This window comes from Eupeodes corollae, chromosome 2 (genome assembly GCF_945859685.1).
Source record: "Eupeodes corollae chromosome 2, idEupCoro1.1, whole genome shotgun sequence".
NCBI lineage: Eukaryota > Metazoa > Arthropoda > Insecta > Diptera > Syrphidae > Eupeodes > Eupeodes corollae.
The window spans coordinates 146,890,055-146,914,462 of NC_079148.1; the positions used below are offsets into that span (position 1 = coordinate 146,890,055).

General features: G+C 32.1%; 1 protein-coding gene across 1 annotated transcript in view; it reads left to right on the forward strand.

Moving 5' to 3' along the window:
* The window catches only part of LOC129944346 (fringe glycosyltransferase), a 183,778-nt gene that overhangs the window by 44,470 nt on the left and 114,900 nt on the right, over positions 1–24,408 (forward strand). Inside the window, exon 2 of the mRNA XM_056053709.1 lies at positions 6,214–6,897. Within this exon, the coding sequence (XP_055909684.1) occupies positions 6,214–6,897 (684 nt within the window). The remainder of the gene's footprint in view (positions 1–6,213; positions 6,898–24,408) is intronic.

Below are 24,408 nucleotides of genomic sequence, written 5' to 3' on the forward strand. Positions count from 1 at the left end.
TTTTTCTTTTGTTTGTTTTTGTTGTTGTTGGACATTTATAAAGAGAGTTTATGTTTATTACAAGAGAAAGATTTTTATCTCAAAAAATTGTAGCTTCATGCGGAATATGGGAAGGTTTTTGTTTGTTTAGTTTTGAGGTTTTTTTTTTGGTAGGCTATAAGGTAAGAAGACTTAAGGTGAAAACAGATTTTAAGAGTTTGATTACGATAATGTGGTTTTTGAAGTGGATTTTTGTTTTGTTTGGTTTACGTTTTGCGTGGTGAGGAGATGTTTTGAAATGCGTTTGGCATGATGATGTTATCGCAGGAGGGTTTTTTGTCTTCTTATTTTGTGTGTGGATGGTTTTTGAGATCAAATTGTGAGGGCAGAGCAAACATGATAAATCTTTTGTTAAAATTGTTTTTGGTTTTTTGTACGTGTTTTTGTTGTAAGGCAAAGTCAAAGTGACGTTTATCTTATTTTTCTCACTTTTTTTAACAACTTACAACGAAAAAATGTTCGTTTTCATCAAAATTTACTTATTTTAAAATTACGACAACGTAAATGTTATATTTTTAATGACGGAGAAATAGTGACATATTTGCGTCTGTAAAAAAGTCAAACCAAAAGTGTTATAAAGAAATGACTTCTTTTCGAAAAATTAAACGTCATTCAGTGGAGAACAAAATAATTATATTTTCAACTTGGTATCATTAAATTGGTGATCACATGACTTAAATGACATTTAACTTTATGACATAATCATTTCGATCAAAATTGATTTTGGCATGTCAAAAAAAATGGACATAAGTTTGAGTGATGTTTAATCTTATGCCATTAAACTGACGCCACTTATAAATTATTTCCAACGCTCTGTTCAAGTGACGCTTCGTGTCAATACGGTGGCTTATTGACATTGTTTTCTAAGGAATGAGACTAATAAATCAATTCAAATGTTGCTTTCATATATTTTTATTTCGTTTGTAAGCTTAAGTGACTTTTTATTTTATTATTTCAATTGCATCATACCAATTTTTCTTACGGAAACAATTTTTCAAAAAATAAAATAGTGACATAGTTTGAGTGACTTGTGATTTTATGCCATTAAAATTGCTTAATGTAAATTGTTTATTGTCACTGTTGAAAAAGTTTTATTGAAGTATAAATTAATGACACAATCGTTAAAATCGTGAAAAATTTTACGTTAATTTTCCGATGTCAATAAAATTGTGGCTAGAAATTTTCTTAAAAAGCAATAAAGTAAATTGAAAACACAATAGAAAAGTCAATTTCTTAACGTTTTGTGTTGATGCATGAGTTTATACAATTTAATGTCATTTCCAAGTTCACCATTACTGTTTTCGTGAAAACATTTTTAGTGACGCTTTTTGCAAAAAATAATAACAGCACATAATAAAATAGTGACAAAGTGCAGATGAAGGTTATTTAAATATTGTATGCAATCGTTTTAACTGCCGAAAAATGTTTGTCAACATAAAAGTAACAATAAGTTCATGTGACATGACGCCTATCGTTATAAGCCGCCATTAAACTGACACTTTTTTGACAGTAAGAAAACATAGAAGCTAAAGGCAGTTACCAAATTCAAGTCACATTTAATCTAATGGCCATCATCATCGTGTAAATATCCAAAAAAAAAAAAATAGGGAACATATGTTTTCATGTCAAGAAAATAGAGCCTTAGTTCAAGTGACGTTATATCCTTTTTCAATATACTATTGCATCGTATACTAAATACTTTTACTTATTGATATTTTTTTGCATTGTTAAGACAAGTAAGTAACTTTAAAGCTATAATTATTTTAAACTTTTGTGTTTATTACACATCGTTTAAAAAATTAATTTATTCATTATTTTATCATTTTAAATATCAAGTGGCGTCTAATCTCGCGTCATTTTAGTTTTGTCATGAACAAAATTTAATTGACACTTTTTTGGAAAAAATGTATTTAATAACTCAGGCTATTTTGAAACTCAAGTAAATTTGTTACCAAGTTAATTTATAATCATAATTATTTTGCCACCCAACTTAGTTTTTAACCTATTTTTTTTTAACCTAGGTTAATTTAAAAATTAACAGGTTTTTTTATAACCTTCGTTATTTTTTGCCACCCAAATTAGTTCTTAACGCAGTTTCTTTAAAGTTAGATTAGTACAAAATTAACAGGTTAGTTAATACCACTGGTTAAATTGATTTGTTATTCTGGGTATTTTTAGGTTTGGTTTTTTTACATCTTTTTAACCCGGGTTATCTTATGAACAAGGATATTTGTTAACACTGGTTTATTGCAAACCCAAGTTTTTTTTTTGTAACCTAGGTTATTTTTTACCCAGGCTATTGTTTAACCCGATTTTTTTTTGTTAACCAGGTTATTTTATAACTCTGGTTGTTTTTAACCCAGATTATTTTATAACTCAAGTTATTTTAAAACCGAAGTTATTTTATAACCCAAATATTCTTTTAACCCGGGTTGTTTTATAATCTATCTTATTTCGAACTTCTAGTTAACCCACGTTATTATTAATCCATGTTATTTTTTAACCCTGAATATTTTATAATCCTGCATATTTTATAACTTCGGTTATTAACTTCCCATAGGAAGTTATTGTAATGGGTCCGAATTGTCAAATTGAAAATTTTAACATTTCTCGACGTTTCAAGGTACCTAGAGTCGAACTAAAAGATTTTTAGAAAGATGTCTGTGTGTGCGTGGGAACGTACATTCGTACGTTCGTGACGTTTTTTTCGTTGTCCATTGCTCAAGAACCAGAAGAGATACCGCCTTCAAATAAATTTTGTTATACAGATAAAAAGGCAGAAAGGGCTGTTAAAAAAAAGGCATGTGTGATTTTTGTTACCATAGTAGTTTTAAAAAAAGGTGAACATTTTGGTTAACCCCTAATATCTCATAAACCAAAAAAGCTAGAGGCTTGCATACTGTAATGTGACACCAAACAAGTATATTTAAAAAAAATCCAATTACGGTTTTTGTCATAAATCAAAAAAACTGAAGAAAAAAAAAGTGTTAAATTGAAAATTTTACGAACCCAAAACGATTTTATCTCCAAAACAGTTTTGTGCAACGACAAATAATGTTTTTAACATCTGCTAAGATTTTGAGAAAAATCGAATTGACGGTTTTTTTAAGTTGGTAAAAACTGGTTTTCAACTCAAATATCTTTTAAAAACTTTGAAATATTGGTTTTAAACTACTTTGTTTTTTAAAAAATATTGTTGTCAACATTCAGTAAAATTTTGAAAAAAACAAATTGACAATTTTTTTACAAAAAATAAAAACCTAAACAAGAATTTAATAAAAGTTGGTAAAAATTGGTTTTCGACTCAAATATCTTTTCAAAAATTTAAGATTGTGGTTTCCAACTAATTTTAATTATAGTTAATATTGTTTTAAGCATTCAAAAAATTTGAACATAAACAAGAAAATTAATAAAAGTTGGGAAAATTTGGTTTTTGACTCAAATATCTTTACCAAACTTTGAGATATTTGTTTTAAACTACTTTTACCTTTTAAAAAATATTGTTGTCAACATTCAATAAAATTTTGATAAAAATCGAATTGACAGTTTTTTTGTACCAGAAATAAAAACTTAAAACAGAATTTAAAAAAAAAATTCAAAGTTGGTTTTCGACTCAAATATCTTTACAAAACTTTGAGGTTTTGGCTTCCAACTAATTTTAAATTATAACTAAAACTGTTTTGACCATTCGAAAAATTTTGAGAAAAATCGAATCGACAGTTTTCTTATAAAAAAAATAAAAACCGAAAAAAAACATTACTCAAAGTTGGTAAAAATTGATTTTCGACTCAAAAATTTGAGATTATGGCTAAAACTAATTTTGTCTTATAAAAAATATTGTTTTTAACATTCTGAAAAATTTTGAGAAAAATCGAATTGACGGTTTTCTTACAAAAAATAAAAACCTAAACAAAAAAATTAATAAAACTTGGTAAAAATTTACTTGCGACTCAAATAGCTTTTCAAGATTTAAAAATATTGTTTTCAAACTTTTTTATTTTACAGAAATTATTTTTTTAGATATTCAGCACTTTTTTTGTTTATAAAAATCCAACAGTCCGTTTTTTTATAAAAAATTAAATTTACAAGAAATTGTACGCAAATTTGGTAAACATTGATGTTCGGTTCTTGATATCTCTCAAATTAATTTCATTCAACTAATTGGTAAAAATTTAAAAAATGCTTCTAAAATTGGTAAAAATGTGTTTTAGACTAAAAATCAATTTAGCAAAACTAGATTTTCAAACTAAATTATTTCTTTATATGAAAAATATAGTTGGTAATTTTAAAATTTTTAAGAAAAAATTCAACTGACAACTTTTTTAACCCAACACGAAAACCTACAGACTTTTAAGCAAGACAAATTGACGGACGGGATGGGAAGTTATCAGTGTGTGTCGCATCCCAGCCCCTTATTTTCTACAGCCCTGGTTAGTTAATTACTTTGGTTATTTTTAACCCTGGTTATTTTTGAACCCAAGTTGTTTTAAGCCCAACTTATTTTGAAACCCAAGGTATTTTATAACCCATTGGTCAAGTTTAAGTGACTTTTAACATTATGTCATTATTTTGGCATAGTGTTCAATGTATGTAAATATTTGTTTTGGCACTGATTTTCAAGAAATGATTACATCAAGCCCCTGAAATGCCTCAAAAGTTAGCTTTTAGATACATGTATGTACTCTTTTTATGCAAACAATTGTCAAACGAGAGGCAACAATATTGACATAATGCGTAATCAAGGTCCGGTGTCAATTTTTTGACTTATCTAACAATGATGTTTCTTTTTTACGTCCATTTTTATTGTATAAGAAAACAAAAATATTTAAGTAATAAAATTGTACAAAATTGTACTGACGACTTCGAATGTGTTTGACAATGTCATCTTTTGTTAAAACCTACAAAAAGTTAAAACAAAAATCTTCATCTTCATGTTCGATGCATTTTTTTTTCAAATTTGAATATTTTAAACGTTTTATTGAGTTTGAACATTTTCAAAAGCAACCAAAATCGATTAAGTTCTGTTCCATATTTAAACAATAATGTAAACAATTTAAATTCGAATTGAACATCTTAGATAAAACACACCTTCCCAAATATAGTCAAGTTCGTTTGATTTTGACTTCTGAATATTCAACGGTCACAAATGTTTCGTTCTATCGGAAATGTTCTTTTTCTACTACAGCTTTTTTTGTTTTTTGTTCTTAAAAGAAATACACGCATTTTGGTTTTTGTTAAATTGCTTTTTTGATTTATGCAAATTCAAAACATATTTATTTATGTTAAATAGAGCAGGGAAAAATAATATTATGTATGTTCAGAGGTAGTAAAGGAAGGAAGACGACATCAGACAAAAAGTAAAAGAAGATATAACGACATTTCTTATATTTTTGTATACCAGATGTTTCATTCGTTGGATGCTGTATTTTTGTTCAAACGAAAGTCTTTCAGTCCATGAATATTCTTTGAATATAATTTGATTTTAAGTTTCGACTGGATTCTCTTGGTATTGATACAAAGAAGTATCTTTATGTAAATGTATCTGTCTTGATTGTTATGCCCTTCAAACGATGAAAAAGGGTGACATAAAAGGAAAAATCGTGGATTTTACTATTGAAGTCCAAAATTATTGAAAAATACCTTTCCCCAAAATATTGGTTAATATTTCAGTTTCTGTATCGAAAATTCTTATTGACCCAATCAACTGGAGTAAAATTTCTATCTTCAATTTGTCAATGTCTTAATTTGCGAATGAAATTCTACACTAATCTTATAAATCTGAAGAGTTTGTTTGTTTGATTGCTTGCTTGTTTGTGTGTTTGAACGCGCTTATCTCAGGAACTACTTGGCCGATTTAAAAATTCTTTCAGTTTTAGATAGTCTCTTTATTAAGGAAAGCTATAATGTACATAATATGACGCTAAAACTATTACGAGTGAAACACCAATGAAGAATGTTTCAAAATCGTGAATTTTTTCTCTTTTGATTGTTTACACTAAGTGCGCTGCAGAAACGGTTAAAGTTTGTCTTAAATAATGAGTGACAGAATTGTTCCACTTTGCTTGAAGTTTAAGAATTCAAAAGACATCAACGTTTTTATCTCTTTAAACTTAAAACAAAAATAAACACTTTAAGAATTGATTAAAATATAACAACTTTGTGTTTTTATTTCAGCTGTCATCACAAGAACTTCGATTAGAGAGTTCACACAGTCATTATGCACATGATGCACCTAGAAGCAGTGAATCTAACTCAATATCTTCATCATCAGCTGAATTAAGTAAATCATCGTTGTCGTCTTCCTTAGTTCGATCAGGCTCCGCGGCGGCCGCGGTGGCGGCACAATATGATCTTCAAACAGTTCAACCACAACAACCAGAATCCGAATCAGACCAGGACCAGGACCAAGACCAAGACCAAGAACCTCGACATAACATGCAACTAAAATTGCTCCAATTTCAACCTTCTGCATCAGCGTCATCAACATCACGACAACAAAAACAACGACAACAATCTCCACCATCAATTGCACCAGCACCAGCACCAATTCCCCCTCAACCGCCCTATAATCTAGCAAACCAACAACAAACAACTGTGATCATTCGCAAGGATATACTTAGCTTCAATTTCTCCGACATCGAAGTGTCGGAGCGTCCATCGATTTTAGATGATATTGAACGTCGAGGTCGTAACGGTGAACTGTTGCACGATTTAAGCCAACGTGCAGTTACTGCAACACCAAAACCACCGATCACCGAACTCGATGACATTTTCATTAGTGTGAAGACGACAAAAAATTATCACGACACTCGATTGGCGTTGATTATCAAAACGTGGTTTCAATTAGCACGGGATCAGGTGAGTTTTTCAATTACATATTTCCTACCACAGTAGTACATAGTTTACAGTTCAGTTTAAACAAAATGGATGATATGATTATGATCATGCCACAAAGATGATGATGATGAGGTGATTATCATAAAAGTGTGATCATCATCATAATTTGTTAATTTTATATTGTGTAACTTTTTATGGACGCGACGCCGTTAAAAATATTAAAATTGATGTTGAATGACGTACAATAGGTTTCTGTAATGCATTTAGAACAACTAACTGTCATCGTGTCGTGCGCATCTTTCTTCATTCTGACTTCTGACAGTTGTTGTTTTTGTTCGTAGGCATATTGTATTGAAAATGGACCGTGATCAATTTACTTCAATTGATCATCAGAGAGATCGTAATCGCGATCGATATGGCAATGGCAACTGATGAAAGGGACAATATGGGTATATCCAAAGACGATAGTCATCCGTTGGAATCATTTATTATAAACTCGTAGGTTTGGCGTTGCATGATGCCAAGATGCCAGACAAACTGTTGCATCTTCGCTTACTTGTTTGCTTGAGACTTGAGACGTGTCTCATTCTTTATTGTTGCATTGTACGTCGCGTCATTTTCGTTGCGTCGTCGTCGTCATCGTGCACAGATAAAATAATTGACAACTACTGCAGCAATCATGATGATCACGCAGCAAGCAAACCACTTTGACAGATGAAGATGACGATAACAAGTGTTATTGTTGTTCCACAAAATGGAAGCTGCTACCATTTGCAGTGATGATTGCCTCTCGTTACCAAAGTAGGTGATTATTTCTTTCTCTATTTCTGCCATTTTTTTCTTCTTTTTGCTTGTGTCATGTCCTAGTGGAAATCTTTTGTCCATTTGACATATAAGGATACAAAATCAAACCAGATCACGATACGCGGACATCAAGAGAGGCTAATGAACTCTTTGAAGTGACAGTTGGTTGAATGCATACCAAATCGGTATTAGAATGTCCGCCATATTGGAAGTCTATGTGTTTTTTCTCTTCAACTGTCACTGATTGATGGCTAACAAGATAGTTTGACACTTATGCGTTTACACACTGCGTGCTAGGTGTAAATTACTTTAAAAAGTTACCAATATGGCTACGAGATATTTTGTTGCTCATCTAATTCCTTTATTCGTTTTTGTAAATAAAGAAAATAATGAGGGGAATTTATTGCAACTTACAAAAATGGTTATTCACTTCGAAATGTTATTATTTTTGGACATGTTCGTTTTCCTATATTTCTTTTATTTTTATTTTTATGGGCAAAGTTATTTCTTTTGACAGGTAATCCCTTTTGTATGGCTTATACTTTCTCATTTTAAAAAACGATAATCTTCTTAAATTAATTTGACATTGTTAACAAAAAAAAAGTATATGTAGGCAAAGGTTTACAATAAAGTTGACAGATTTTATAGTTTCTATGACATTTCTTCGTTTTGTTTAGTTTCTATGGCTTTAGGCGCGTTCCAACGACGACGCACGGAGACAATCAACGGACGGAGACGTCCATCGACGTCCAATTATGATTACAAAAGAATCTTTAATTGAGCTGTTTTATTTTTGGAAGTTTCGGAAAAAAGTTTTGTGGAGTTTTCTCTAAAAATCTGAAAATTTAACCAAACAGCTAATAAAGTGAATTATGGAGATTAAAGCTACTTAGAATGTATAATGCCATTGATGACCTATTCACGATGGTTTGTATCATGTTTTTATAAATATGTGAATACAATAAATACTGTGGTTATTTTCTTGTATTTTTTTGAAGAATTTTTATAACTTTTTAAATAATAAAATTATAATTAAATGGAGGGAAATAAATCAAATAAAAAAGGTGTAAAATAATAAAGTAGGAATAGGTTATTTTTGTTTATGAATATTTGATGGAGTTTAAAATAGCTATGGTTTGTATGGAAAAGATTAAATTAATGTTCTCTTAACCTTTTTTTTCTAAACAACAGGAGGTCTTTGGTCTTTTGAGTAGGTTAGGTATGTTATTTTATAGTTTGCCTTCTTTGAAGATTAAAGATTTTGCGTGCAAAGTTGGGCGCAGCAGAAGAAGGAGAGAACAAGGAGATATTGAAAAATTAAAATTTGTTTTCTTTTGTTATGATATATTGAAGATTATTTATTATAATTTTTAGAATTAAGAAATTTTGAAACCGATATGGAAACAAAAAACAAATCATAAAAATAAAGTAAAATTTAATGAAGTCTGAAATGAAGGTTTGCTTTTTTACTTTAGTTGTTCTAGATATATGCGAAATAAACCTTGCCCAGAGAGAAACTTTCAGTACTGTTTGCTTTCGAAAAGATTCCGCAAGTTCTGATTTTTTGAAAAAAAAATTAACAATTTAGTGCTCAACAAATATGGAGACTTTCTTAAAGCTAAAAATAGTCTTTCTCAATGTCATCAAAGCAAAAAAGATTCCAAAATATGATTGAAAACATCTTCAGTGACTTAATGCGTTTCTCCTTTCAAATTAAAGTACAAAATATAAAAAGATATAAAGCTCTGAATTCCTTCGATTTTAAGCTTAAAAATAAAGTAAACTTTTCAGATTGTCAGCGCTTTTTAATAAAGAAAAACTGAAGTTTAATTCTTCTTTAACTCTTAAAGTTGTCAAAAATAGGTTTCCAGTCATAATTATCTGATTCATAAGGCAAGGCAATAAGTTTTGCTTTAGGCGATTGTCTCTAATATGACACAAACACTTTTCTTTTTAAACGTTTTTGACATGTTTTGTGTAGGACTTTTGCCTTAAGCTAAAAATACTGTTTCAGTACAAAATTATATACCTAAAGGTAAGGAAAATCAAAATATTTTAAATTTGAAGGTAAGAAAGAAACATATTGCCTAAAATAACAACAACAAGCACTCCTCTTCAGTTAAAACATTTTTGATTCATGGGGCAAAAAAACAACATTTTCTTGTAAGGATTGATAGCGTATTGTCGTAGACAGAAAAAAGTGTTTCAGTTAAACCAATTTTGATTTATGGGCAAGAAAAACTGCTTGGTTTAAAAATAATGCTCCATTTTTCAGTAAATTTGTTTTTGATTCATTAGCAACAAAAATATATTTTGTCTTAGACCGTTGCCTGAAACAAGAAATTACATTTTTGAATGCAACATTTTTGATTAAAAAGAAAAATATGTTGATTCAAAAACAAAAAAAAAACAATTTTAAACCAAAGACTTCTTCAATCAAAACATTTTTGATTCATAAGGCAAAATAACATGTTTTTTAGTTAAAATCGTTTTGTTCTAGACTTTTGCCTCAAAAAACAAAGTAAAATTTTAATTTCAGGGCAATATTGTTTTAAATATGTTGCCTAAAAGCAAAACACATTTTCAGTTAACATATTTTGGAATGCTTGAAACAAAAAATTGGTAATTGAAAAAAATTTACCTTAAGCTTAGAACATTGTTAGGTAAAGTTAACAAAATAAATACTTTTGCTTAGACTATTTTAAACATAAACATAAGAAAGAAACATATTTCTCGAAACAAAAACACAAACACAAACCTTTTCAGGTAAAACATTTTTGATTCAAAACAAAAAATAAAACATTTTTTTGTAAAAATGTTAGCGTATTGACTTAGGAAGAAAAAATTGATTTAGTTAAACCAATTTTAATGTAAGCCAAGAAAAACTGATTAGTTTAAAAATAATGGTGCATTTTTTCAGTTAATTTGTTTTTGATTCATTAGCAAAAAAAAAATATTTTGTGTTTTGACCATTTCCTAAAACAAGAACTTCCTTTTTTAAGACAACATTTTCAATTTCAAAAAACAAAACAAGACTTCTTCAGTTAAAACATTTTTGATTCGTAAGGCAAAATAACATGTTTTTTTTTTCAAAATCGTTTTGTTCTATACTGTTGCATCAAAAACAAAATACAATTTTAATTTAAGGCCATGACAAAATTGTTGTTTTAAGTATGTTGCCGAGAAGCAAAACACTTTTTTCAGTTAACATATTTCAGATTGCCTGAAACAAAAAATTAGTTTTTGAAATAACAATGTTTTTGATTGAAACAAAATTTGCCTTAAGCTAAAAAAATTGTTAGGTAAAGTTAGGAAGAAAAATGTTTTTGTTTAGACTATAAATATAAAGATAAGAAAGAAACATATTGCACGGAACAACAACACAAAAAACACTTCTTCAGTTAAAACATTTTTGATTCATAAGGCAAAATAACATGTTTTTAGTTAAGCGCGGTTTGTTCTAGACTGTTGTTTCCAACAAAAAAATTAAAAAAATACAATTATAGTATAAAGGATATACAATATTATTGTTTTATGCATGTTGGTTAAAGCAAAACACTTTTTCAGATAATACATTTCTGATTGCCTGAAAAAATGGTTTTGAAAATACAATACAAAACACACTGATTCAGTCAAAATCCTCTTGACTTTAAATAAAAACAAAAATGTTTGCCTCAAAAAAACATTAACACTTTCTGTCAAAGCGTTTGTGATTCATATAAATGAATATTTCAGACGAAACGTTTTTGATTTAATGGTAAGAAAAAAAGTACATGTCTATGATTATTGATATATTTTCGATACAAAAGATTTTTGATTCAAAACAAAGCAAAATAAAATGTTCTTGTTAAGCTGTTACCTCAATCGTTGAACACTGTTTCAATTAAAAGCCTCTTATCCTAGATTTTTTCACGAGAAAAAATGCTGTTTTGGTAGGTAGGTAGAAATGGCCATCTCAAGGCAACCTAGCCTGAGATCCAATTAGCGCTGTAGTGCGCCGTTTTGATACCAAAAACTCGTTTGACCTTTGATTGAAAGTAATAAATTGATAGAGAAGCTTCATAGCGATTATGTTAGAGCCATTTTGTCGCGTTGAGAAAAAAGATTAGGTCTCTAATCTTTGTCTCAGATAGCTTATCAAGTTCGTGAAAGAGTGCTTTACCAAAGTATTTCAGTCTAGTGTTTGCCAAAGCACGACATTTGCAGAGGAAATTGATTATCGTTTCACTTTCTCTTTGGTCACTACAACTACGGCAAAAGGTGTTGTAGGAGATACCCAACTTCTCCGCATGAACTGCTATAGGCCAATGTCCGGTACAAACCGCAACACTCCTGGCTATGTCTTGCCTTGGCCTGCATAGAAGATCGTTTGTACGGGTTTTGTTATAGGTGGGCCATATCTTCCTAGATATAATGCAGTTGGGTAAATTGCTCCATCTTCGGTTTGATTCAGTTTGTTAGATAGAAAAGATTTTACCCTTCATAGCACCAAGAGGAATGTTAACCATTTCCGCAAGTGAGCTATGAAGGGCCGATCCTTACCTTGCTAGCTCGTCAGCCCGTTCATTTCCCACGATACAACTTTGGGCCGCAACCCAGATCAGGGTGACACCGCGGTTAATATTCAGGCTTGCAAGCTCATCCACATAGGCTACCGCCTTCACTCCACATCTCTCTAATTTAACGAGAATTGTATCCATGACCAAAAGCCATAGAAGAGACGAAAGAACATCACCCTGGGGTGTTCCCCTACTCACGTGTTTTGTTGCGATTGTATTGCCTAGAGTGGCTCGAATCTTCCTACCACTGAGCATGGAAATAATCCATTCTCGAATGAAGTCTTCTACACTGAACTTAACGAGCGATTCTTCTATGGATTTGGTAAGGACGTTGTTAAAAGCACTATGTCTAGGAAGGTGGCAAAAGTAAATTCTTTATAATGGATTGTTTGTTCTACAGTACGCACTACCTCATGGAGGGCAGTCTCCATAGATTTTCCCTTAAGATATGTATGCTGAGAGCTTTCTAGAGGTCGTCCAACTAGGATTTCTCTATATGGTAATCAAGACTGCGCTCCAAGGTTTTAAGCACAAAAGATGTTAAGCTTATTGTTATGAAATCCTTCGCGGATTCGTGACTTCTCGTACCCACTTTCGGCATAAAAACTACATTGACCTGTCTCCACGACATGGGCACATGTTTGAGAAGGAGACATCCTTTGAAAATTTGTTCCAGCCATGGAGCTGCCACATCATGCAACTTTTGAAGCATAACTGGCAGTATGCCATCCATGCCTGGGGATTTATATGGAGAAAAAGTATTGATGGCCCAGAAAAATATTTTCTCTGGTTATAACGTAATTGACTTGCTCCACATGAGCTACATTTAGCTCTGTGGTTTCAAGAGATTCGGGGTTATCACTCTCGCAACCCGGAAAGTAGCTCATGAGATTCAGCTGGAGAGGCTGTCCAGGTTCCATCAGGCTTTTTTAGAAATGAAGCATTACAATGTTCCTTCGATAAAACTTCGCTGAGCTTTGCGGAGTCCTTGGGAAGATTCAATGGCAAGAAAAGACGTTCAGTTTAAGAAACTTGCACATAACATATTTTGTCTTAGACTATTCCCTGAAACAAAAATGTTAATTTTTGAAATTCAACATTTTCGATTGATAAAAAGCCATATTTCTTGAAAAACATATGAAAACAACACTATTTTAGTCAAAATCCTTTTGATTCAACGGAAAGAAAAAATGTGTTGCCTTTAATAAACATAAACACTTTTTGTCAACACATTTGTGATTCATAACGCAAACAAATTTTGTATGTGATAACCGTTCACTAAAATGATAAAATATATGTTTTTGGCCAAACGTTTTTGATTCAAATCAAGAAGTAATAAATATCTATGATTCCTACAAAACATTTTTGATTCATAAGAAAAAAAAAAAACATGTTCTTCTTCAGAATTTTTCAGTAAAAGCATTTTTAATTTATGTAAGAAAGAAAACATGTTTTCATTTTTTTCATAGTTAACAATGTTGCATATTAAATAAATGTTTGCTGTTTAAACGTGTTGGGGAGTAGAAGGAAAAAAACAAATTTGTTTTCTATAAAACAATTTTTTGAAATTTTGTATTGTTATTCGAATCTGCAAACTTGTTTCAGAAACTCAATATTGTTTAAATCTTCAGCTACAAGAATTGAAGCGTAAAATTTTGATAAATTTGGATATATCAAGAAGGAGTTAACTTATTAATTTTAAAATATTTTATTTCACTAAGAAGTTTCATAATCAAATGTTTAAATCATACCTGTTACGAAAAAGTGCGTATACGCCAAAGTGTACCATTCTTTAAAATAATTGTTTAAGAAAGAATAACACTTCCGTGTAATACATTTTTACTAGAATTGAAGAAATTGCATACATTTTCTTTTGTTTCCATTTGAAAAATGGCTTTATTTTGAAAATTGGTTGAAATGTTCAAAATATCTGGTTAAGAGAAAAAAATAATTGTTTGTCATTCTTTTTCATATTTTTTATATGGACATACCTTAGCGCCATTTGATCGGCTCAAAAACAATTCACATAAAAATAGAAATCAGGTACAAGCTTGAGTCAAATTCACAGAAATAAATCCTGTCAAATGTTTCCTTTTCTTTAGTTATTTGATATTTATTTATTTTTACTTTTTTTTTTCTTGATGTTGTGCGCAAAATGAATTAAAGAATTAATTTATTCAAAAAGAGTTTTAAGGAAATTATATTGTATAAGAAAAAAAAACAAACTTGTGTGCAGCATTTAAAGTAGGCACGTGCCAATAATGAATTTGTGTACATGCCAAACTCCTAAATGACATCATGAATTATTCAATACTGAGAAACGAAACAATCAATTGAGGTTTTTAAAGGCATGCCACAGCACAAAACAAATAAAACATATGTTTAGTTTGAGTGTGACTCTTTTGTGGCCATTTTCACAGAGCATAAACTCAGCTTAAGGGTTTGAGTTAGTGCGCCCGGAAATTGTCGCAATAAATTCCCCTGCTTAAATGCCACTTATTGTGAATATGTGAAGTTGGGTTTATTTACTATGAGAAAAGTTTCAAATAAGCTATGAAATATCTCAACCAGATCTTCATGAAAATGGTTTTTGAACTAAAAATAGAAAAACAAAATCTGAAATTCTCACATTAAATAAGAGAATCTTCCGAAACTTCTTATAGATCATTGTGACTGATTGTTCCAAACGAGTGCGTCAGTGTTATAATATTTCATGTCAGTGACCAGAACTATTTCCCACGATCTCACAGTCAAATGGTAGAATCTCTTTTCCCAAATCAAGATAAATGCAAATTAAACTACCACCACTACCTTATCGACGTCTTTGTTGAGCTCTTCTGGTGACGCATCGGTGAGTTTGACTTGTTAGATTTCTAACAGTAGAAAAGAAACAGAACGTCATGCTTTAAGTTGAGTACACATGTTCTTCTTTTATGGTCATCTGCAATTGGTTAGTTAGATTCCGCTGCAAGCTGCCGGAAGGAGTAAAATCCTGAGCAGAATGTCAGACATCAGAACCGGATTGAAACAGTGGGTGTACATTCGAACTCGACATGAACTAAAAAACTCTCAACTATCTCTAACTTCAAAAGTAGCTGCAATCCATACGCTCTCGTAATTTGTGCCTAATGTAAGCAGACCTTCATGATGACGGCTGGCAGTTAGTTAGATATTCAAGCTAAACAAAAAAATAAATATTTCATCTGTAACGAAAAACTCCCAAACCCTGAAGCCAAAAAAAAGGAGGTATGTACTCTATCCTAACTACATTTGCAATAATTAAATTTAAGTTGAATTTGGCCCCCTGCACCGCCATCTATTACCATCGTCGTTGGCGTCGCGTCTCTCGGTCGGTAAAGTAGGTGCACAGCTGCTGTTGCTGATGCAGAGATTTTCATTTTGCAGCTGCAGCATCCTAAGCTTAACAAAAGCCGCATCCAGATTGAAAAAAATGTATACACACGTATCTATCGAATGCAGCTTATAAGTCTGGCCAAGATCAACAGCCATAAATCATACCAACTGCGCTTTCCACCCGGATAGGTTTTGTCTTTAATTTTATTTTTTCTTCTTCTTCTTCTCCAATTCTTGAGATTTAGACACGCATCGACCATCGAACGTGAAAGGGGCCATTCTCTCTTCGGATCATTGCCTTTGGTTAGCTGGGGTTGGCTTGCTGGCTTGATCCAGGAAAAGACTATTTTTTTTTCTATTTCACCAAACCAAAGATCACCTAAAAGAAATAGTCAAAGCATGCAACTAGCTTTGGTACCGAGATCCATACGCTGGCGCTGTTGGTACAGCAGCAACTCCAAAAGAGAGAGAAAAAAAAAGACTCAATGGTTAACCATGCCAAATGTGCTGCTGCTCATCGAATTGGAACGAAACGATTCGTCTCGAGACGTGTTTGCCATCGATGGCTCCTCGAAACTCAAAAACTTCGACATCGACTCGGCATGTCGAAGGGTTTCCAATGATTTAGAACTCGTGCCGACCACTCCTCTAAGACATGAAAACCGATGATCGAAGAATTGTGCAGAGGAAGCATCGACGGGTTGGAGAGAGGGAGACCTCAAGAATTGCAGCTAGTGGATAGGGAGGCTAGGATAAGATACTTCCTGCCACTGTTTGTGTGTTCAGTGTTTCGGAGTTCAGAGCAAGCTGTAATAATTGCGCCAGATTACAAGGAATGCGCCTTGATTCCGGGAGTTGTTGCAGCCAGCAGCAACCAGCAACCAGCAGCAGCAGCGAAAACCACGTTTGTTGGTTAAGCAATTGAAAAAGTACCAAACATTTTTTGGTTGTTCGAGAAGTTGTACAAGAGTGGGTGCGACTGACAACAAACAACTAAAACAAAGTTAACAAAACAAAAAAAAACTGTTGACCGACCACGTGAGGGCAGAGAGATGTATCTAGCGCGGCATTAAAACCTACAACTTGAGTTGGATAGATTGCCTTTGAGTCTAGGCTTTATAGAGGTACCTTACCTACCTACCTACCTAAGCTACTGCGCCACTACCGATATTGCACTAATTTCATCAGCTTCAGTTTAGACTTGGAGTATCTTTAGGAATACGCTGGGGAAGGTGTGCAGAGAGGTCATCACCGCAGAGAGAGGGAGGAGAGTGAACAGTGTTTGATCTGTTTTTTTGAGTTTTTTTTTAATGAGTTTTTGAAAAACGTGATGTAGTTTTGTTTCTTTTTTGGGTGTTGCTTTTCTGCATGGTCTTGTGTTGGTTTTATTTTAAACTTAAATCCGCTAAAAGAGGGTTTCTTTATGGGTGGCACGAGCTGTTTTCTGGTCTTGTCCTACATTGATGGCAATTTAGTTAATGATTTAACAAATTCACTGGTAGAAGGAATTATGTTAAGCTTAGTTTTCCTGATTTGTGTGTTTTCTTATTTTTCTTTCAAAAACAAGGCTTGTGGACTTTAAGAAGTAGCAGCGATGGTGGAAGGACTATTTGTTGATTTCTTGACCATATTTGGTAGTGAGGCACACTTTGGGTTGGAGAAAGTTTACATCAGTATCATGAAGGGATTAGAGTTCAATAATTGAATTTTTGCTAATTTTTCTGGGACCCATGATTTTCAAAAATGACTAAGTCGAAGCTTTTTAAAAGATAGCCAAAACAGTGTCCATAAAACAATTTAAAATTTTTATCAAACAGTTGCTACTTTTTCGAAACGTCTGCGCAATCGTCTCCTTGCGTTTTCGTATAAAAATATCAATGGATTTCTGAACTATGTTCCTATACAGTTCTTCGTTAGAGAAACGATGAGTCGTGGGCCAAAAAAAACGTAGACATTTATTGATGAAGGTTTAGAGTATTCTATTAACTTTTGCTAAATACTGCGACCCCATAGTAACTTAGTGATTAAACTTTTCTGAAACGGAGTTATTTTCAAGCAAAGATAGCAATTCCTCCAAGTATTGGACAACTCCCCGAACGTAGATTTAGAATTAATGATACGGCTTGTGATGTGTTCTTTAGTTCTGCCCTAAATTTAGACAATACCTCCAAAATATTGAAATCTTTTTGCTAATGTTAAGTGACGTTCATCAGGAACGATGACTGAACGGCTGAACGATGGTCCGAAGCTGAGCATTAGGGTGCTAATAATTAGATAACTTTTTGTTTTGGTGGGTTTCTGCCATTACTTTAAAACTGACAGGACTGAGCGGAGGAATTTTAATGTACAGTTTATTTTCCTTTACGAAAGTCTGAAGCACCTCAACTCCAAAATTTATAGATTTCCCAATATTTGTAGTATAAATTTGAGTAGAATTGAATTCGCATACATTATTAAACCAAATTGAAAAAAATACCGTAAGCTTGAATGATTGACATATCGAAAGCTGTAAATCTTAGCCGTATTCTGCGCAAACATTTTTTGTAAGAAATTGATACTTTTTTCGTAAAGGTCCTGTCAGTTCAAGATATTGCCAGAAAAATGAGAAACTTGCGTTGTCTAGATGTTTGAGGAAAGTTGTCGAATTCCATATAATTTTTACGTTTCCTGGCAAGGCTACTAGTAGCAAATTACTATTCAATAATACAAAAAAGTATTGGTGATAGTATGCAGCCCTGCCTGGCTCCATTCAGGAACCCAGGCTGTTCTTATGAGCTGTTCAAATTGGTGCTGCTCCTAGAAACTCTGAAGGAATTCCGACAAGTCCTAAGGTTTTGTTGTTCTTATTTAAGGGTGTGGTGAGTAATCGTTATACTTTGCTGTTGTCAGTCAGTTGCACTTTGCTGTTAAATACACGGTTTAAAATCAAATCAAAATGCTACCCTAACTTTCTAAACTTGTCTTCCTTAAATGAGCACTTCAAATCTTTAGTTTCAATTATTTTCAATATCTGTTTATGCACCATTAGCTGAAGGAGCAAAATTAATTCCTTTTTAAAGTGAATCGTTCTGATTGTGTGGCCTTAAAAAAGCATCAAAGCTAAATGTTGTAAGGATTAATACAAGGTAACTCCTTTACACATGCCACAGAATGCAGCAAACTAAAAAACTAGGTGTTCTGTGTTTTTACTTTTTTATAACCAAAACCCCATGAACAGCCATATTCTGTATAGAAGAGTATCTATTAAGTATACACAAACTGGTGGCTAACTCGTTCCTTGTTCCTAAACTAGGTACTCCTTGATGTGGCTCATATGCTAAACGTGTTAAACTCGTGTTAAATTTGTGTTTGAATTACAAATTTTGCAAACCAGATGGTCCACACTTTCGAATAGCACAGCTAAGCAAAAGTAATATAAAGGACATAGTAGATGCAAACCTTCTACTTCCCACAAACAAAAAAATAGTTAAAAAGGGATCTAGCATTCTAGCTTTCCTGATGTAAAATAGATACATGGAAATCTAAAGTGTTATAGAGGGTGACGATGCATGTTGATATAGCGACGAATACGGACGACGACGACGTTGGTTGTGGCGTTGGTGGAGTCGGCGGCGACTGGTTGTCTGTTCCTTGTTAAACACAATTTCTACACAACCCTAAAGTTCCATCTAGGTGTACAAACCTATAGGACATGAGAGAAGTGAATGAGAGAATATATGTATATGGAATTGTGCCCACACCTGTGATTTAATTTGCGATTTCAAACACAACTCGATTTTATCCTGGTTTTCCTATACTCGTACATGTACTGATGAAGGTACACAATGTGTGACTAGAGACAAGCTATAGAAGTACAAAACGATCTCAAACATTTACATTTAAATGTTTATTTTTTTGGTCTATACCAGGTAGAGTTTGTATCAGTTTGTTAGTCCATTTCCAAAGGTAGATAAAATGAGGCAAAAAACAACGTTAAGAGTCTCTAAGCGAGGTGTTTTTCCGTACATAGTTTTTTAGTGATTTTTTCGTATTTTTAGAATTGTCTTACACTCACAGAAAATGAAATGATTTTTTAATCAGTTCAATTCAGAGAATGCAATCCTTTTTGAATGAAATCTTATACGACAAACGAAATCTTCTGTGAATAGAATCTTCAACGAGTACAATTGTATTTTTAAAATTATTTTACACTTACAGAAAACGAATTGAATTTTCAATCAGTTTAATTCAAAGAATGCAATCCTTTTTAAATGGAATCTTATACGACGAACGGAATCTTCTGTGAATGCAGTCTTCAACGAATACAATCCTGAATGATTGCAATTGAAGAATGTTAGTACTCTAAATATCTCAGCCGTTTTTTGAAACTGTCTCAAACTCACAGAAAACCAATTGAACTTTCAATTAGTTCAATTCAAAGAATGCAATCTTATTCGACGAAAGGAATATTTTGTGAATGCAATCTTCAACGAGTACAATTTTTTTTTTTAAATTGTCTTACACTGATAGAAAACGAATGGAACTTTCAATCAGTTCAATTCAAAGAATGCAATCCTTTTTGAATGCAATCTTATACGACGAACGGAATCTGCAACGAATACAATCGTGAATGATTGGAATTGAAGAATGTTGTGTATTCAGAATAGCTAAACCTTTATTAAGCTTGAACATTTACAAACATTTCTTTCCAAAAATTCATTTTAATTTGATCAATGGAAATCAATCTTTTTTAAGTTCATTAATTGTCTTCATGACAAACCATCGTCTATTTCAACTGTTAAAAACATATGTAAATAATTCAAGAAATGTACAAGAGATTGCATTGATTTCATTTAAGAAAAAATCTTCGTTGAATGTAGAATATAGTCTTTGAAAAAATCAGTGATTTCAATATTTTGCTTGAGTTGGAAAGAGTGATTTTCAAGGAGCGAATTTCTAGAAGATTCTATTATTTGTCATCTCTGTCGAAGCAATTACATCTGACCTGTTTTGTTTGACCAACAAAGCTTAGTTCCTTAAATTTGATTATATCACTTCAAAATACTGAGTTTTTCCATTAGTGTATTTTAACTTTTCTTCTCCACTTTAAAATGTTCTTATATTTTAAAACTTAACACGATACTTATGAACGCGTTTTGATGATAGCCATCGTCTTAGTCTTTGAAGTCTATTTTGCATTATAATAACGGTAAAAAGAGTTATTATCTGCTTAAGTTATGGTGTCAATAATAGTAACGTACTCATAACGTGGTCAAATATCGTGTACTAGAAAAATGGTATTTTTTACGAAAACATTATTATAAATCTTGCTCCCTGAAAACATAAAGAACAATTCCTTTAATTTCTGTAATTTTCAATAATTTAAAAAGGAAAATGATTGCAAATATATTTGGTCTTATAACCTTTTCAGAATTTACAATTAGAGTAAAGAAAAACAGATAAAAAACCTATTTTGCGACAGATTAGTGTCTTTGCGTTGGGCGCCATTTAAGAAAAAATCGATCATATTGAATATCTCGTTACTTATCAATTACTCTTAATGAAGAAGAGCTTCATTGGGCTAAAAATAACCATTCGGACTGTTCCCTTGAAGTGTCACACTCTTTAAATCTAATATTCACAAAACAAACGCTGGTGTGCCACAAGGCTCCGTTTTGTGTCCAACACTCTTCCTTTTGTTCATAAATTCTCATTTAGCTGATTATTTTGGCCCACATATCAGCCTGAATTTGACGGATGGCATCGATTATGTTGTTGTCTTGATGTTCACGGTTGCTTGCAGCTTATTCGCACAGAACTGCAACTTAAGGAAATTCACAAGAAAAAGTCTAAAAGGGTAAAACTACATTATCATTGTGGCCAAAATATACACCAATCAGTTAAGTTGTTTGGATCCATTGACACCTCGTAAATCTAACGTAAATTGGTGTCATCTTAAATCTGGAAACTTTGGTGAAAGAAAAGCCATATCGCTAAAGATGATTTTCGGACGAAATTGGGTGTAACTTCCAAACTGCTCCAGAATGGTGTTTCTTATCATTTTTGTGTTGCTAAACGTTTTATGATGATTTGTCTTTAGAAACTGATTAAAAGAACATATTTTGACAGAAAGTAAAAGAAACAACATGGCTGTCATTACCTGTCGAATTTAACATATTCCTATTGAAAAAAAATTCAAGAACAAGCATTTTATGAATCTTGTCTCCACTTAGTGTGTCTTACTTTTAGAACAACCAACGGTATTTGATTTTCAAATTTAGTATCTCTTAAACATGGAAACACCCTTTAGAATTGTGTCCATTTGCTCTTTTATCAAGTCTTTTGTTTGACTTTCCATCACATGAACACCAACTACACACCTTTACCCTATACCCAACCCACCCATTACTATTATTTCACATCATCAGAAACTTTAATCAATTAGTTCTGTTTGTTTAATCAATCAAGAGCACATTAGGAAACCATCAACACCATATATTGTTGACTTGACTACCGATATGACCCGGAGTCATCGCTTCCAGTTTATGATGTTCTAAAAGTTTCACACACTATCAAATTATTATCTTGCAACCCACGTTATTGATGCGGCACGATGCAATGGTGCATTCACCAAAATTTACTATTTACTCTATTGGATATTGGGTAATTTAATTAACAACATGTTGTTGTATATAATTACGCGTGTAAATTAAACTACAATTTTCTAGGGCGGCATTTTTCAAAAAATATAAAATTAAAGACACTCAATTCTAACCCATCCCCAATATCATAGTCAAACGTCGGTCGTTGGTGTGATTGAGGTCAATGAAATTTTCCTGAGAGTTTATTTGACATCTTGAAAACAAAAAATGACTAACAAAACGTCATCAATGTCATCTGTGTCTGATTATTGTGTGTTCTTGTCCCTCTCTTTCTCTCTCTTTCTGCGCTTCTTGTCAAAACTCATTCATAAAACAAGAAGATGTTCAGTTGGGTTGTAAAATATGTCACATTTCCTTTTTGAACATATTTTTCAGGGTTTCCATATCTAGATTTGGAAAATGTTTGTGTCATTAGTTTTGCACTTAACTAATGTCGTTAAGACCGCCGCATCGCTCCGCGCCTCTGGTCGCTGGCGGCAGTGACTGTGAGAATGACGACGAAATAAACGATGACGGTTTTATAGAGGAACCCCTAAACTGACTTGGGGCACACGGTTCAATTCAGTCAGACCTCGCCAATAACAAAAAAACGACACACGACGACGGACGACAGACAACGGACGATGACGCTGACGGAAAAAGAATAAAAATAAAAGATCATTTTTCTGACATAATCTTGATATGAACAGGACAACAGGTCTCAAAGTTTTTTTTTGATTAGAAGAAGAGCGCAGGGGTCTAACATAATAAAGATACATAAAAAGATATACCCACAGAAAAGAAAGATACACATGCGGCGGCATATTACTTGAGATTGAGAGTTGAGAAAAGATTGAGATAAACACCATTTGGAGCTGATGGTGGTCTTTCATTAGATACTATTCCCGATTCAGTGGAATATGTTTTTCTTTTTGAAAACCATGGTTCAGTGTCACTTTTGTTACTGTTTTAGATAATTTTTAAAAGATGCTGAGGGATGCCCTCTTCTTGAGATTGTGGAACAGGCGTCATTTTTTGAGATGTTGTTTATCATAAAAACATGAAAAAAAAAATGGGGAAACATTAAACGAAAATGTCATTTACATCCATTTATAGTGTTTCATTCTATTTCTTTCTCTCTCTTTCCCTTTTTGACTTCTTTTGGAACTCAATGATTTTTGTATCTCTTTTTGTATCTTTTTTTTTGTATCTTATTGTTGTTGTTTTTGTGTTAAATTATGGTGTGATTTTATTTTATGGATGAACTCATATTTTTGTACTTCATCGTCGTCGTCACAGATGGTGGAGGAGTATTTTTATATTTTTGTAGTTTTGTTTAAAATTTGTTGATATTTTGTAACATTCTTATAGAAGAATATGGAAACGGAAAGAAATAGTCCAGAATTCCATTTTAACGTTGTCACCAATTTTTGTTTTTTATTTTTTTTTTTTCAAAACTGTTTCATTTCAGATTGATGGAAGTCAAGTGTTTTTTAATGTTCCCATTTTAGAAGCAGACACAATTCTTGTTTTGTTGAAAGAATTTCTTTCTGTTTTTTTTGGTGTTTTATATGGTATAGTTTTTGAGGAAAGGGGTAATCAAATCCTGAAAGCAGATGTTTGTTATTTTAAGACCAAAAGCGATTGACTGGGATATTTGTGTTTATTTCTTGTTGTTAACTTTATATTTGAAGGAACCTTCTTTGAAAATTGACAAATCAACAAAATTTAATTTGATTTCTTGCAACATGGTGATTGAAGTTTGAATTTATGATTTTTTTGTTTAAAGAATTTTATGATGAAAAATATAATTTTTGAATTTAAAAAGAAAACGAAATTGACACAATTTATGAGGCTGATGTCCTGTCTAGACGAATGTTGTTTGTATGATCCTCAAATTTAAATTTGATTAATTACATAATCTCATGATTTGCCTAGACTAGAAAACTTATCCTAAAATTGTTTCGTTAAAATTATTCATATGTTTTGTCTTATAAACCAATCTGAATGTAAAATGAAAATAGAAAATTCTATTTTTTTAGTTTCAAGAGTTTTTGCGTTGGGCGCCATTTAACAAAAATTCGATTATTGTACTTGCCAAGATACAAATCTATTTTGTCTCGCAATTCAATTAGAATTCACTGTTGAAATAAAAAAAGTACTTATAGAGAATTCTAGTTTCTGACTTTCTTGAA